The 17,726-nt window shown below is 41.9% G+C and overlaps 1 protein-coding gene across 1 annotated transcript in view; it reads left to right on the forward strand.

The window, feature by feature from the left end:
* The first annotated feature begins 407 nt into the window (after nt 1-407).
* ahr1b (aryl hydrocarbon receptor 1b) overlaps nt 408-17,726 on the forward strand; it is a 73,669-nt gene continuing 56,350 nt past the window's right edge. The window contains exons 1-3 of the mRNA XM_014151584.3: nt 408-1,900; nt 2,670-2,690; nt 2,815-3,005. Coding sequence (XP_014007059.1) covers nt 1,860-1,900; nt 2,670-2,690; nt 2,815-3,005 — 253 coding nt within the window. The 5' untranslated portion in view covers nt 408-1,859. The remainder of the gene's footprint in view (nt 1,901-2,669; nt 2,691-2,814; nt 3,006-17,726) is intronic.

Below are 17,726 nucleotides of genomic sequence, written 5' to 3' on the forward strand. Positions count from 1 at the left end.
GGCGATAAGAAGATGCCATAATGGAGTGTTTTTCCGGTTTACAGATCAATGAAATCAAGGCCTCTTGTAGAGTTGGAGCCAACACACCCTTGTCAATAATATGTTGATGCATTTCCATGAATGCATCTATTAATAGTTGTGGATTTTTTTGGTAAAATTCTACAGTGAACCGTCTAGCCCTGGGGCTTTTCCTGACTGAAGGCTCATGAGTGCCCTCAGTATTTCCCCTTCGTTTATTGGCTAATAAATTATTATATTTTCTCCGATAGCTTGGGCAGTTTTAGTGATTCAGGAAGATTTAAAAATATATATATTTCAGATTCTACATTTTCCAGATTCTTACGTGACTCCTTTTCACCCTAGAGGTGAATGATATTATCTGTACTCTTAGGTATGCCTGAGGGCCCTCATGATTCCCACAGGATAGGAGGAGAGGGAGTAGTTGGAGTATTTATTTCCAATAATTATTTTATATGTAAAGACATATTTTTCAAAGATGTATGTTATGTTATGCTATGTTATGTTACGTTATGGTATGTTACTTTATGCCATGTTATGTTATCTGTAAAAGTAAAAGTAGTAGTTTACCCCAGCCACTTATGAAACGGTTTTATGTCATATTAATTTTGGTCACTAGAGGGAGCATACTCACATAACATTACCACAAGCCCTCTGGTTTTACACAAAAGAGAGATAATATAATGTTTGCACACAACTCATTTTATGGTAATTCTGGACTGAAACAGGAAAAAAATGTTTTGGGGCTATCCAAGAGTAACTTTTTTTCTTTAGCTCTGGAGAAAATTACAAGAAAGAAAGAAAAAAATGTTTTGGAAGGTTTTGAAGTTTCCTTTTCTCACCCGAGGAAAGGTCCTCATGATTATTTTAGTAATAGAAGGGCATAACCAAAATGAGCAAATCAAGATTTAGTTATGCCTATCTATTTATCTAAACTCCTGAAAGGTTTTCCAACGTCACTAAATATATAATTGCATAGCCTAATAGCCAACCAACTTTACAAATAGTTGACAAGTTGTGCCAGTGGCCAAATGGACCCCTTGTACTGATCCTATTTCTGTTAATTGCACGCGCCCTCTAACATGAGGCCTAACACTTGCGCGCGCCCTCTAACTCAGGGCCTCTGATTCGCGCGCCTCCACCTCTGATCCTTGCGCGCTCTTGCACAAATCTGTGCGGGTTGCCTGGTCAGTCCAGTCCAATGCGTGTACCCCGGCCTAACTGGGTTGTGAGGGGGGTTGTGGGCTCACGTTGAGAGCGCGCTTTAACTGCTCGTGCCACAAGAGGAGATTTGCAAAGATGCGTTAGCGAAAAAACTGCAACATATTTAAATGTCGTCATTATTTACTCTATTTTTTTCCCACTAATGTTAACTTTGTATCGAAACGAATGATGACATGGACTTTGCATGACGAGGAAGACATTTAATATCGGATGTGAACAGCATTTTACGCACGGGTTAAACACCGCGGAATGGATGCACTTGCTGCTGCCACTTTTTGACGAATGTCAATTTAGCATTGCTTATTTGTTGGAAAACTCTATTTCATTGTGATACGGAGTTTAGTTGCATGCAATAGCATTTATACAATCGTTGTCAGTATTTGTTTGTAGGTGTAATTATTTGAACCGCCTGACAAACATCAACGTCATTGATGTAGGACAAGAGGACTGATTCATCGGTGCATTGCTTGATCCATTCTTGAAAACAGTGTTCCTTCTGGACGAGATCTGGGGATGACTAGATGGGTTATTAGACAATCATTACCGGGTTTATGTAGGTCGGCTCGGTCTTCACTTAACATTGAATAATTCGGCTATACCGCAGTAAAGCCTCAACCATGTATGCTGGACGGAAAAGAAGAAAACCGGTGCAAAGAGAGTAAGTGAGAGTTTTTTGAACGTTGCATTGGCTTGCACAATGAACTAATATGGCCCACCATAACGTTATTATTTTTTACTATTTGATAATATATGAGTCAACGCTATACGACATGATAGTCACTCACTATCCATCCAAATAGCATATATATATCTTCAATATTATTTGGTGCAGACAGATTTGGATATTTGTATTTATATATTCTAAGCAGTATATTTATCCTAGTTAGTATATTGTGTCAGGATAATGATGCATAATGTCCTAAATAAAAATAACTCAATAACTTAATTTGACTCCTAATCATGATGAGGTCAAATGGTTGAAGTGATGTTCAATTCAGATGGAGAGAGATGATTCAATTCGAATCCAAACGAATCCATGCCAGTGCTCCGGGCACAGGTGCAGGGCGCGCAGTGCTCGTGCTCATCATTCTCAGGCCTTTTGTATTTATTTTCGTTTCAGTATTTTTCATAGTTCAGTGTGCCATTATTGTATCGTGTGAAACGTTCAAGTACTTGTAACTTGACTATTAATATATTTTCACACTGTATTTACAATGTTATTATTGCTTATCTATAAGTGGTTAAAAAATAAGCTAAATAGGAGCGAAAATAATAATTCTACTTATAAGGAAATAGGAACATTATTATAATCATATTATTGTTATTATTATTGTTATTATTATTATTATTGATATGATGATTATTTATTATTAAACTTATATTATTATTATTAATACCAATATTTAATTATATGCTTTATCATTTAGCATCGAAGTGAAAGACCAAAAGTGAGTACTGAGTGGTAATATGTCCACTGTTTACCTTCTTATCAACATTGAGAGAATTAGCCTACTGACTTCATAATTTCCTCTGTGATTCCCTAATAAACCCCATGTCTCTTCTCCTGCTCAGAGAGAAACAGACAGCTCCATCTGAAGGGACCAAGTCTAACCCATCAAAGCGCCACCGGGACCGTCTGAACTCTGAGTTGGACCGTCTGGCCAGTCTACTGCCCTTCCCAGAAGAGGTCACCTCCAGCTTGGATAAACTCTCTATCTTACGGCTCAGCGTGAGCTACCTGAGGACCAAGAACTTCTTCTCAGGTGATTGTGTGCGTGTGTGTGTGTGTGTGGTGTGTGTGTGTGTGTGTGTGTGTGTGTGTGTGTGTGTGTGTGTGTGTGTGTGTGTTGGCTGCAGGTAACTGTGTCGAGGTTTTAAATGTAGAATATGCACTGTAGTGACATACATATGACCAGTTATTTGGACATTTCCTTAAAATAAAATAAAATATAGTTATTATATGATATTATTTATTTGAAATTGGACTTTGTGCTGAAAATAATGTATTATATTGTATTATCCAATTCCTTCTAAACGTGTTAAGTAATTGCGTTATCTTGGCAAGGCCTTTCCAAGAAATGTTGCCACGCTGTATCCTTTCACATTTTCTTCTCGAGACACACCACATACATGATGTGAAGACAGTACTGAACTACCCAATAAGCTAATCAATGACATACAAAAACATATTTTTATCACACCCTTTACCGTCCTTCCTGTCTTAGGATGATGCTGCAGTGCAGGCGCTGAGTTCTGGTGGTGGTGATGCGTCATGCATAATTGAAAGGGAATGAGCTTAAATTATTTATAAAAATGGAGGGAGGAAAATGTTTGTTTTAGACAGTCGATTTTAAAATGGTTGTTGAGGTGAGTCGAATGGAAACAGTGGGCATGACCCGACTCTGCCGTGGGTAAGAGCTGTGTTGAAGATGCTGCATGGGGAATGGAAAGTGCATAGCTGGGGGGAGGGGAGGAGAGGATAGGAGGAAAGGGCAGGGTTGAGATTGCTTAGGGGACTATCTTCAAGGCACCCCGGAACAAAGCTCAAATATTGTGGGAGATGTTTCACCTCAATGACTGCTGGACCTTACTACCCAATGTTTATGGTTTTAAGAGATTTCATCTGAATAAATGAATAACATCACGTAGGTTCCCATCTATTTGGAAGTGGAAGGGAGATTGGAGGTTTGCTTTTGGATCCGCGTGTGTCTGTGGAGACAATAACAGGGTTCATATTTGAGAGGACTCCACAGGAAGTTATTTGAATTGAATATACCAGGAGCAGAGACTCCCAGGAAGTCCCTTCCTTCCCTCCCATTCCATCCACCACACTGCTTAACATAAACTGGATGAGAGGAGGGAAGAGGAGAGAAGGATAGGGGAGAGAATGAAAGTATGGGAGAAGAACTAAAGGGCTGAGTGTGATGGGTCCTCCTCAGTCCTCCGTTACGGTTTTCCTGTGATCAACAATATGATCATGTGTGCACATGTAAGTCGCTTTGGATAAAAGTCACCGCTCAACGACATATATTGTACATTATGTTACACTATACATCAACAATTGATTCAATGTAAATGGAAGAAACTGTGTTTCATTAAATGGATTGAACACTTTCAATTTTATAACTGCATTATATCAGCAGCAATGTAAATGAGCATAAACAATGTAACACTTGAAGAAAAAAATAGAGATCTGATCACATGTTTTGAATAAAGCATGGCTAGCTACAATATAACCTAGTTACAGAAAATAGCTGTGGGTCTTCCTGCATTCGATGGCACCATTTTGCAGCATTTCACCCAAACTAAGGATACAACATGGGTATACCACTCTTGTGTAGCCTTTGCAGTGAAACATTATTTATGTGAAAATAGTACAAATGCTACTTGATGTGCAGGGATTAGGTGAGTTATGTTATGTTTTACAGGTTTTTAGTGAAGAGCTTGTGTGATTTTTAAATGGAAGTTTAGCAACATGCCAGCATAGCTCTTTAGATTCAACTGGCAACTAATACGTCATCACAGCATTTGTGCTGTGCAGTAGGATGGCTGAGGATTCTGGGTAATGGAATGTGACGTGGCTTTCCTTTTATAGGTTTTGACCAATGGGTGGTTGACTGAGGTACAGTAGCCTCGCACTGTTCATAATTGAACATTGGTAGATCATTAGTTCAATGGTTTTCCACTGTGCCCTGGGTCTGACAGAGACTGTTAGTGAGTCTGGCCATTGGAGATATTCAGAGTGGCGTTGGGGTACACATAGGGCAATCTTTACAGGGTTTTTGTCACAGAGGAGTGGTCATGAGAGAGAGAGAGGGAAAGGGATAGGGATGGGGAGCGGGACAGACAGGAAGGGTGGGTGTGTGGGTATGGGTCACATAAGGATGGAAATAATTAAGCCGGACCGTAAAGCCTGACTTATTTGAGTTTTTTGGTCATGTTTTTCTAATGTCATGGTAAAAGTCTTGTGTGGCTCAGTTGGTGGAGCATGGCACTTGCAACGTCAGCGTTGTGGGTTTGATTCCCACAGGGCGACCAGTACGAAAATGTATGCACTCACTACTGTAAGTCCCTCTAGATAAGAGCATCTGATAAATGACTTAAATGTAAATGTTAAGCTATTACATGACTCAGCTGAACTGTTTCCAGATGTGCAACTTAGTGTCGAAAATCACTCATATGGTGACAATTGAATATTGTGTAAAGATCAGTTTACAAAGAAATGCTCACACACGAAGGCTTTCTTTCTTTCTGGCGCTGAGCGGCAGATTTGATTTGATTTGATTTAAATGTTTTTAAGCGTAACATTCGCACGTCTATACAAAATACTAGGCCTCTGTCAATTGTATCATTGCCTATGTTTGAGGCAGGTTTAAAAAAGAAAATCATCAGTTGATATGGAGGACTGAATAGTTTGGAGTAGCGTGTCTTTGGTAATCGAATGAGGGGCGCTCTTTGATAATGTGGCTGGATAGGCTACTGAATAAGCGAAACAAAGTATGCAGGTTGGTGAATTGTGAATAATGAAAAAGCATGAGGGAAAAAACCTACAAAATATTTCAAAGCACTCTCAGTAGGCCATTTGAAACCCCTTCATTCATAAGTTACCTGGATAATGGCCAGGATAAAATAGGCACCTATGCGATGCTGTTAAACCAGTCTAGATTAAGGGGAGGGTAGGCTATGTTTGGTTTTTAATCAAATGTAATGAAATTGGGGGAAAACAATTGTTTTTGAGGACACACCTCAAATATTGCCACCCCCACCACCTCAACACCAAGGGAGCTGATGTTAAGATAGGTAAATTGCCGAACCTCACGTTAGGACTGGAAAAAGCCAGTGTGCCAGTGATGACGAAATTGCAAACTAACGTGCGTTTGACACTTACAGTTGACAAAGGCCTAGTATTTTGTATAGACGTGCAAATATTATGCTTAAAAACATTTAGGCCTTAGTGTCAAATCAAATCACATTTTATTGGTCACATACATATGGTTAGCAGATGTTATTGCGCGTGTAGCGAAATGCTTGTGTTTCCAGTTCCGACAGGGCAGTAATATCTAACAAGTAATCTAACAATTCCACAACAAATACCTAACGCACACAAATCTAAGTAAAGGAATGGAATATATAAATATATGGATGAGCAATGACAGAGTGGCATAGACTAAGATGCAATAGATAGTATAGAATACAGTATATACATATGAGATGAGTAATGCAAGATATGTAAACATTATTAAAGTGGCATTATTAAAGTGACTAGTGATCCATTTATTAAAGTAGCCAATGATTTACATTTACATTTACATTTTAGTCATTTAGCAGACGCTCTTATCCAGAGCGACTTACAGTAGTGAATGCATACATTTCATTTCATGCAGTCTGTATGTAGGCAGCAGCCTCTATGTGCTAGTACACTATGTGTACACAGTGCCATGGAACGAGAGAAGCGATTTAAGATATCATGCTTCTGACCCCATTCTATTTAGAAATATTGTGGTGTTTAAACAAAAAAAACAGATTGTTTTCCATTTCATTTTAAGCCCCCTGCTACCCTTACTCTAAGCCTAGGCTACTAAGCCTGGTTCAACAGCAATGCGTCGTGTCTTTTTTATCCTGGCCTTGCAAAGTAGCCCATCCGTCAAAGGTGTTTAATGCTTCATTCGTCAGAGTGCCTTGAATTGAAAATATACCGCACATCCTAAAACATGCACACATATGCCTACCTGCATACATCATTTAACTTGTTCAGTATCCATCCCCATCTCCAAAGAGCGCCTCTCATCGGGTTAACAAAGACACTCTCCTCCAAACGTATTTCAATTATTCAGTCCTGTAATGCAGTATCAACGGTAGGCCTAGGTTATATCTTGCTATGTGAGAACGTGCCTCACGCATACCATACAATTCATGGGAGCCTAGTATTTTTTTATTTGAGAAGTGCAATGCGTAAAGACATGTAGGCTCTTGAAGCCAATTACAACAATGTTGGCTGCCAACACTCCAAACATTGGCTATTAAGAAAACACTTTTTTTGTGCGTTTATTTCTGCTATTACTCGTTACTGTAGCCTATGCTATTTAACATTTAACTGTAGTATCAATCCACAATGGACCGGGACAAGAATATTCCGTGCTCCCAGCACAATTGGATTTGACAATTCAAAGACGTCAATAACCTACAGAACCTGAGAAAAAAGCATGTAAGTATTAAGCCAGTGATTGGCCAAGCCCTCGTCACATCTATAACTTGTTTAATCATCAAAACCCAGCCCTTTCACGCCACCGCCAGCTATTGTACTCATAATTCCGCTTGTGAAAATAGCAAAGAAATATTTCTGACACCCCCTCAGAACCTATAGCGCTACCGCCAGCGCTTAGATGAATCATTGTGTTAGGTTTGTTTAAATAGAGCCCTAAAAGTTGGATATTGGTAGACTACATTATGAGATATAGATTTACTGGCCGTAAGTGATGCCTATGATGCCTCAAGCATCCTCGGAGACATGAGGATATACGAAGTATAATAGAAGATATTTGAAAGTCATTTATCAACCGTTGTACCCTCCGTATTGAATGTCCTTAGTAAATTGAAAGAGGGGTTGAGATTGTGTTATACTGTAGCAAAGACTACAACTGGAAATGATTTAGGCCCTGACTGCAGATTATTGTAGCAGTGTGTGTGTGTGTGTGTGTGTGTGTGTGTGTGTGTGTGTGTGTGTGTGTGTGTGTGTGTGTGTGTGTGTGTGTGTGTGTGTGTGTGTGTGTGTGTGTGTGTGTGTGACCACTGTCCAGCTGTTTTCAAACACTGGAAGTGTTCTGCCTCACAGCCCTGTAACCCTGCTACTTTCTCTCAAACATTGTCTCAAACGGGGTGTTTGATCGTACTCTTGGCCTTTTTGTTGGCATTTTATCTGGGTACTGGGTAGAGCTTCTGCATGTTTCCCTTCTGCTGCCGGTGGTTCCGTTTCAATTTGCCCACCTGCTTCTTGTTTTTGTTAACATACCGTTTGATTTAGAGAAAGAGCATTCCGTCTTTTCGATGTCTCTCCAACTAGAAGAGATGAGGTGATGATGGTGTTGTTGTATTTTCTGGTTGCATCGTGCCGTCACACTAACCCGGTCACCCCCGCCCGTGCCTGCCTCCTCTTTAAGCTCTGTTTAATTGAGTGTATCTCCACGTTTCCTCTATCCACTCTGTTGTAAAGGCCTCCCGCAGACCGTTGCCACGTTGTCTCGCTCACAAAGGATGGATTCCCCACTTAACGTGGGTTACAAATGTGCCTGACTGTCTTAAGACAGATTACGGCACAGCCTTGGCTTTGTGTTGAGTTACAACGATAGCTAAACCTCAGTGGCCGGAGAAGAGTAGATCTGTTGTCTAGATCTGGTGTGTTCTGCCTCAGATTGCCTTGTCTTTTTACCTCCATGGTTGGATTGATTTGAATGAGTCTCAACCGTGACGGTTCCAGAACATTTTGGTGAATGAACTCCCAGTGATTTTGCATGAGAGAGAGGAGGCCCTGTGCTAACGAGCTTATGACTGGTCCATGATGAATTGACTAGAGCCAATGGAAAAGTAATGGATGAGGACCTTGTGGACCACACGGAGCCAGAGAACAAGACAGATTTATGTAAAAATTGTTAAAAAGCCAAAATAAGTGGATGGCTAGAGAGCAAAAACTAACAAAGAAACCGCACTAGAAAGTTTAGTTCCAGGGCTTGAATATTAAAGAAATATAGCTTTTATAAGTGTAATATTGTTAAACAGGTCTTCTCATAACTGGCCACAAAATAAAGTGTCTCTTTTGTTTTTCAATGTATTCCTACCAATGTACTGTCATTACAATACGCTGAAAAGGAGCATTTGAGGATGAAAGTATTTTGGAATAAAAACGACAGGGTTAATCCACTTAAAGAAGGTTTATATTCCTTTGAAAAGGAAAAGAAGAAAGGATGGGTGAAAAAACTCCAGCAGCACATCAGAATCAAACCTTGTGGACACAAAAGGTCTAGTCTTGTGCTGCTATGTCAAGGTAGCCAGCCAGGAATACATTGGTCTTAAAAGGTCACTTTGGTGTGATTACCAGAGTGTACCTTCCCGTCAACTGGCCTATTTTCTCATGGTTCAACCTACTGTAGTGCCCAGTGCTATTAGAGAGGGAGAAAATGAGATTCAGCAGATGAAGAAACTGAACTAATAGTCTCTCTCTCTCTCTCTCTCTCTCTCTCTCTCTCTCTCTCTCTCTCTCTCTCTCACACCATCAGACTGTCAACAAGCTTTTCTTAATTCCTGGAAAAACTGACTGGTATGCCTGATCCCATAGAATGCATTCCTGCTAATTAGGTGTGTGTATGTGTGTGCATGCGTACGTGTGTCTACGAAGCACCGTCGTTATGTTCCATCAATGAACCCCCTCAATACACACACAGACACACACACACACACACACACCCTGCTCTAATCACAGGTCTCCATATTTTCACAACAATGGTCGTGTTTATTTTGGCTAAGCCCAACCCTAGTGCCCAGTGTGTTTGTGTGTCTGCATGCGTTTGTGCGTGGGTGCCAGTGTGTGTGTTGAACTGAGCTCAGCCCTGGTCACTTATTAGACTGAAGCTTCCATACAGATCAGTCAGGCCGTCTTACGTGAGGAGTAGAGGAAAACAGACCCCTGCCAACACAGCTTACAGTTCTCTTAATTGCTTTGCCAGCTTTTAGGTAAACTTTGAGTGTAACCGATGTGAAATGGCTAGTTAGATAGCGGTGGTGCGCGCTAATAACGTTTCAATCGGGTGACGTCACTCGCTCTGAGACCTGAAGTAGTTGTTCCCCTTGCTCTGCAAGAGCCGTGGCTTTTGTGGCGCGATGGGTAACGATGCCTCGTGGGTGTCAGTTGTTGATGTGTGCAGAGGGTCCCTGGTTCAAGCCCAGGTAGGGGCGAGGAGAGGGACGGAAGTTAAACTGTTACATGAGCATGATAACAATTTTAGCCAGAGAGAGGCTTCCTGTAGATTTGTTGAAGCTGTACTGTAGCTTACTGTTGAAATAGAGACACGATGACTTACGGGTTCCCTCCTCCTTCTCTATCTCTGCTCCTGTTAGCACTAGTCACCTGCTCTCTCTCTCTCTCTCCTCTCTCTCTCTCTCTCTCTCTCTCTCTCTCTCTCTCTCTCTCTCTCTCTCTCTCTCTCTCTCTCCTCTCTCTCTCTCTCTCTCTCAATTCAATTCGCTTTATTGGCATGACGTAACAATGTACATATTGCCAAAGCTTATTTGGGATATTTACAGTATACAAATAAATAAAAATGAGAATCAAAATTGTCAATGGGACACCAGTAACAACAAAAATCAAGGGTCAAAATAACCATACAGTGAACAATAACAATAAGCATACAGTAGAGGACATGTGCAGGTTGATTGGTCTGTCAGACACTGTCCCTCATCTTATGGCAGGCAGCAATGTAGTGCGCTGCCAACCCACAGCTCTCTGCGTCCTCCTCCAACAGGATGGGTAGCCTGCTCTCATCAGAGAGGTCTTTGAAACCTTGAATAAGGGTTTCAAATTTGGGGAACTGACACTCTCAAAAAAATATATGTTTTTGACATTTTGTCAGGAAATGCAGCTCCGTCTCAGGTTCTGCTGTGGTGCGGTGGTTGGACAGCCTTTCCTCTACAGGGAGCCATGTTTTCCTGTCTACCCTTCTCAATGGCAAGGCTGTGCTCACTGAGCCTGTACTTTGTCAAGGTTGTTCTAAGGTTTTGATCAGTAACCATGGTCAAATATTTAGTCACGGTGTACTGTCGTTTTAGGGCCAGATTGCACTGCATTTTGCTTTGTGTTTGTGCTTGTGTTTCCCTGTAAGTAATGTAGTTTTGTTTTGACTGTGTTGTAATTTGGTTTATTCTGATTGATTGGATGTTCTGGTCCTGAGGCTTCAGTGTGTTAGTAGAACAGGTCTGTGAACTCAGCCCCAGGACCAGCTGGATGAGGGGACTCTTTTCTTTGCTCAGCTCTTGGCATTGCAGGGCTTGGTAATGATTTGAGAGGGGGTCACTGTATTTTAGATGTTTCCAAAACTTAATAGCTCTTTTTTGAGTTATTATTATTATTAGTTTTCCTCTGGACATGTAGGAGAATCTTACAGAACTCTGCATGCAGGGTTTCAATGGGGTGTTTGTCCCATTTGATGAAATCTTGTTTTGCAAGTGGACCCCACACCTCGCTGCCATAAAGTGCAATTGGTTCAATGACATATTCAATTAGTTTTAGCCAAATTTGAATTTGAAAAGGTATTTCAATTTGAATTTGCTTTTTAATGGCGTAGAATGCCCTGCGTGCTTTCTCTCTCAGTTCATTCACTGCCTCATTAAGGTGTCCAGTTGAGCTTATTTTTAAACCTAAGTAATTGTAGTGTGTACAGTACTCTATATATTTTGTACATGTATATTTTCTCTCTCTCTCTCTCTCTCTCTCTCTCTCTCTCTCTCCCATGACTTGTGAGACAGTAGAATAACTAGAGACGGTGTCGGGACAAAGACTCTCTTATCTGAGCAAGAACCCGTCCCAGCCACGGTACCCACTATTAAGGCCAGGGAATCGTTGATCATTGTGTGTCAGTCACACATTTTTCTGCTTTAAGTGGCAATTAATGCTCATTAAAATCTGATGGAGCGGGGACTGTACCAGTGCTCTGCTGCTGAGCTGTCACAAGGCATTGCAGTCTCCTGATAGCTATCCACTACTCTGAGAGCGCTCCAATAAAAACGAAAGGGAAAACAGTCCCCACAAAACGAAATAGAGAGGGAAAGTGCTGTGACAAAAGCTTTATGCTACTGAAATTGATATGGTAATGGTGATATGACATTTTGTGACATTAATTTGGCCTCGCGTGCTCTTTTGACCTCTTTTGATCCGAGTTTTGTTCATGTAATATTAGTATATTTTTTGGGGGTCATCATGACTGGATAAAGGAGCTTTGTTGCCAGTGGGCTGTATTTGTTTTCAGCTGAGATGCTGCTGACTTAATTGTTGGACCAATTCACATTTGACGTGCAGTCTCAGCCTTCTCCAGGTCCTTCTAAACCAGGTCCCAGATTCAAGTCAAGTCAAGTTTATTTGTCATATCCACAGGATACGCATAGTGTACACAGTACAATGAAATGCTGACTTGGAGGTTCACCTCTCAATAATGTGACGACAACAATAGAAAAAAACAAGTTATAAAGTATACATTTAAAAATATATATATATATATAAATACAAGGAATCCAATTTGTAAGTCGCTCTGGGTAAGAGCGTCTGCTAAATGACGTAAATGTAAAAAATGTAAATGAATCCATTCTACACATTTACAGTACAATATTTACATGTGTGTCAGGAAGGGGGATATGGAGAGCAAAGTGTTTAACTTGTGCAGTTTAGCAATAATAAATAGATGTCTTAATAGCAGCAGTCGTGATGTGTGTGTAGAGTGAATGTGTGCGCGCGTGCGTGTGTGTGTGTATACGTGCCGGCAAAGCAAAGCGCTGGGAAGGAGAGCTGGGGGAGGGAGAGCGAAGGCTGTACAAATCCACACTGACAGATTCACTGCTACCTGGGCCTTATTGGTCGCGTCAATGTTTACATCATCTTAGACTGACACATAACTGCTTCTGGCAGACGTGTACTAGGGCCAAATACCGTCCGTTTCGGTGTGTGTGTGTGTGCGTGCGTGTGTGTGTATATGTGTTGTGCATATGTGAGGCTGTGTGAATGACTGCATGTGTGCTAAGATGTGGAGAGTCAGCACAAACGGTCAGTCCCGGTTCGTGTGTTTAGCAGTCTGATGGCTTGTCCTAGACCCCATGCTCCGATACAGCACGCCAGGCAGTACAGGAGTGAACAGCCCGTGGCTGGGGTGTGTGGGGTCCCTGATAATGTTGCGGGTCTTCCTTAGACAACGTTTTGAGTATATGTCCAGTATGGTTGGGAAAACGGCCCCCAGTGATGGACTGATTTATGTGACTATTTCCCACCTGATCCCTGTTCACTTTCACTGTGTGTTTATGGGGCCCTTTTTTTCTGTTTGTTGTATTTACTCCCAGAAGCACTGTCCATATTATCAATATTTAATTTCTTCTGCTTTTCAACTATCGTATGGTGCAACCCGAACCCACATGGTACACTGTAGGCCTATAGAGCTCATCGAGTTGACTGAAATTGATACATAGGCAGAAAGGTGGTATGCTGTACATTGTTGGGAGTCACTGCTACGGACGGGTACAGAGCATAAACAGCTTTATTTAATCAAGAGGCATACTGATGTTTGTCTTTTGTAATTAGTGTGTAATGAAACCAGCAGACAAACAGGAGATCCATAAATTAGTCCGGTTAGTGCCAGGGCCTCTCTCTCTCTCCGAGCTGGGCCACCCCAACTGTGCCTGCCCTGCCCCCTCTGGCCACCCAATGACGCGTGTGTGTGTGTGTGCGTGTGTGTGTGCCCTCTCCTCTCTGCCACCAAATGAAACAGTGAGAACCCATGTCAGTTCTGCCAGTTGGCTAGCTACAGTATTGTCGCCCTGTAGGCAACATCAAACCGGATCAGGACCACCATGAAGCGTGTGTGTGTGTGTGTGTGTGTGTGTGCGTGCGTGTTGTTGCCCTGTAGGCTACATCATCCAGCGTCAGCTAGCGTCAAACACTCCTAGGGGAACTGGAATTGCCGATGCATCAGTTCTTGGAGGTGTTTTGTTGTTAAAGAGGAAGTGTTGTTGATGACGAGTGGTGCATCGTGCTGAGGTTTGGCTCAGCTGGATTCAAAGCTGCTATTCCCTTATTCTACATAGTGACATTTTACACATAAGAAATCACAGTTATGTGTTCTTGTATTACAGTATGAACATGTACACTCAGGCCAGTGTTCCAGACTGTACTTCCATGTAGGTTAAAAAGCAGTTCTAACTTAGCATGTCCTCAGCTCTGTCTTCCCATTTCAGAATCAGCTTCCTTCTGTTACCGACATCAGGAAGAGAGGCGATTGGTGTCAAGCTGCTAAGCATGGGGGTCTGAAATCCCCCAGCTCACCCAAACTAGATTACTCCCGTATTCAGGTATGGGGTGTAATTTGGGAGCTAGCCCTGCCAGCCAGGGATTCATTGAGTCCGGTACAGAATGGCTATATGCTTGGAGTGGATAACCTTGGCAACGAGAGTCATCAACAAACCACTGTAAGCCAATTTACAGCTCATTGCAGCATGAAAATGTATTCCAGGAAGTGAAAGGAGTCCTCTTAGCCAGCTACATAGTCCTCTCCAACTGTACTGTGTTATATGTTCTGCACTACTCAACTGTCCTGATCGGATCAGCTGATTAAAACCATATTATACAACAATAGTAGCGTTGCTTGTTGTGGCCATGATATAGTGGTACTGTTGTTGCTGTACTGCTGTCCTCACCCTCAGATGAACAAAACGCTTTAAGACAGTCTTGAAGAGGAAGAGAGTATAATAGTATACTTTAATATCCCTTTGGGAAATGCTTTGGAACAAAGTATGTGCTTTTAAAGACAGAATCACAAAGGGGGGGGGGGAGATAAACAAATAACAGATTTTCTCACTCAAGAGACCTACTACCTTTTGACAAAATAAACATCCTCATTTGAGTCAAGTTGACAGCATCAAGGACATGTCACGGTATATGTGTTTTTTTTTTAAAGCATTGTTTATACAGACAGACAGCGGGACCTGGCAGGAAGCCAAACACATGTTTATTAGTCTCTGAGGACGTCTTGCTTCTTCAACGTTTCTTTCTGGACCATTTCTCTAAGCCGTGTGTGTGCTTTCCTCTCAGCTGAATGTCATCACGATTCATTCATGGATTTATTCAGTCGAGTGTGGTGGAGGCTATTCAACTGGGAGCTCTCCCTCTCTCTTTAAGCTTTCAGTATTACCTGGGGTAGTCAGTCAGTCAGTCAGTCACATAAGCACTCACAAAATCCTAATCTTGTAACTTGTGACCTTCGTATTGTTTTCCATTTCAAAAATGAAGACTGCGTACTTGGTGGTTGTTTGGGATTGACAACAAGAGCGTAACGGTAAGGTAGTGTTCTAGTGGTTCTTCGGTCCGGGATTCAGTCCGAACACGCTTTGTGGACTATGCACCTTTTAAAGGCGATGTTCCCGCGTTCACGGTAAACGCTGCATATGTCAGCTCAATCGGAAATGACCTTTAAATGGCGCATAGCAGACAAAATGTGATCCGATTGAATCCTGGCCTAAGTTGTATTGTAGTTGTATTTGGCTGCAGGTACTCTAGCGGTTAGAGCGTTGGGCCAGTAACCAAAAGGTCGCTGGTTTGAATCTGTTGATGTGCCATTGAGCAAGGCACTTAACCCTAATTGCTGCTGTAAGTCGCTCTGGATAAGAGGGTCTGCTAAATGACGTAAATGTAAAATGTTGTATTTACACTGTGTTGTCCTTATTTCCCTTTATGGGCATCCAAACACCACTGTTTCCAGGATAGGCCATCTGCTCTGCAGTGATCTGAGAGCAGGCAGATTAGGGCTTACGTAACACTACATCGCTTTTCAGTTCATGTTATTATCATCCTGTGTGTGTGTGTGTGTGTGTGTGTGTGTGTGTGTGTGTGTGTGTGTGTGTGTGTGTGTGTGTGTGTGTGTGTGTGTGTGTGTGTGTGTGTGTGTGTGTGTGTGTGTGTGTGTGTGTGTGTGTGTGTATGCGCGCGCGTGTGTGTGTGTTGTAGCAGTACATACTGCACTCTTTAGATGTTGTTTATGCTAGTGGTTAATGTATTTATTTATGCAAGTGGTTCTGTTATCTAATATAAAGGATGGTTTGGGTGGGGAAGGGTTTGTGAGTGTTGTGCTAAGCTACACCTGTTCTATTTTTACTTCCTGATCCTGAGCCTCCCTGGTGTGTGTAGAGGGTTAAGTCGATCCTCCCCACCCAGAGAGGCGCCGATCTTCCGCTAAAATGGAGAGTGGAAGTAGCCTGGGTACCAGTCTGTTTGTGCTATCATTCCACTCCTTGCCACTTGTTGTCATGCCAAACAAGGAGTGGAATGATAGCACAAAGACTGGTGCCAAGGCTAAAGTGGAAGCCCTGTAGACCAACTTTCTAGTGCAGTGTCGTAGTACAGCGTTTAAAAAGCCTGGCCCCAGATCTGTTTGTGCTGTATAACCAAATCCTTTGGTGATGTTTGGCATGACAGTGACCATAGCAGTTGGCGAGACAGCACTAACAGATCTGGGACCAGCCTGTAACTTTGTAGTAACGCTGTATTATCGTTGTAGTAACATTGTCCCGGGCAGCATCGCTCTCTCTCTCTCTCTCCTCTACTGCACCTGCTCAGCCACTCATGAAGTCCATGTGCTATGTTGCATGGAATACTAGCTGTATAATTACCATGTTTGATTCAAATTATACAAAAGTTCACATGTCATTAGCATAGAATGGCCTTAATCACATCTTAATAATGTAACTCATTACCAAGCTAAATATAGGGCCATATAACGTGATTCAAAGCGTTTAGCATGTTATTGTGCTGCACAGCATGACTAAGAGATATCATGAGGCTAAAATACTTATATACTGTCATGACGTTGGCCTGTGGGTAAGGTTTATGACCCCCCCCATAAATACCTTTCTCCCTTCCCCTCTCTTTCTGACCCTACTGAAGGACTTGAATAGCCTGTGTTAAATATAGAGAGTCTGGGAACATCAAACAAATGGGGAAAAGGAACCATATTTTGGTAATAAAACCAGTTGGAAATATGCTTGGGAACGTAATGAGTATGGATGTCAGTTCGGTTGTCATCTGAGACATTATGACTGATGACAGGACAACATAAACTGTACCTGAGAAAGTATACACCCTCTAGTTATCAGAGTAACATGGAATTGTTATGCAATTGAAATGTTTGATATTGAAATTGTTTGTTAGGAGATTAAATGTAATTTTAGCTTCCAAATGAGAGAATTGGGTTTTCATAAGGAAAGTGCCCTGCTTGATCAGTGGCCCACCCCTGTGAAGAGACAGGGGTTATAAACGATGAAACACATCCTTCCCCCTCTCCACTATATAAGCCTTTGACGAAAAGATAACCACATGTTCCAGTACGTGAGGTCTGCAGCCTCTACGTTAGAAGGACACACATGTCAAGTACAGAACTAAGCCAACCTCGGCGTGAGCTTTGGTGGCGAATGGTATGAACTTTGAGCTTATTCACTACAGAAGTGATACTTCCTAGCCGTTGAGTTAGCAGCGGCCGCTGTAGACGTGGGCTAGGAAAGGACGGACGACGGATCCAGTCTAACAACCAGACGAAGATACCACCACGTATCCAATTTACCACCAGAGACATTCTTCCGAGGACAGGAAGATCTGTTGGCCAACCCGGCCAGCATCTACGACCAATCTACCGAAGCGCAGCTCAGAGTAAATATTTATTGTATTTTCCTTTTCCAAATGGGCGGTAATT

The sequence above is a fragment of the Salmo salar genome, chromosome 17 (assembly GCF_965601325.2).
Source record: "Salmo salar chromosome 17, fSalSal1, whole genome shotgun sequence".
In the NCBI taxonomy this organism is placed as follows: Eukaryota; Metazoa; Chordata; class Actinopteri; order Salmoniformes; family Salmonidae; genus Salmo; species Salmo salar.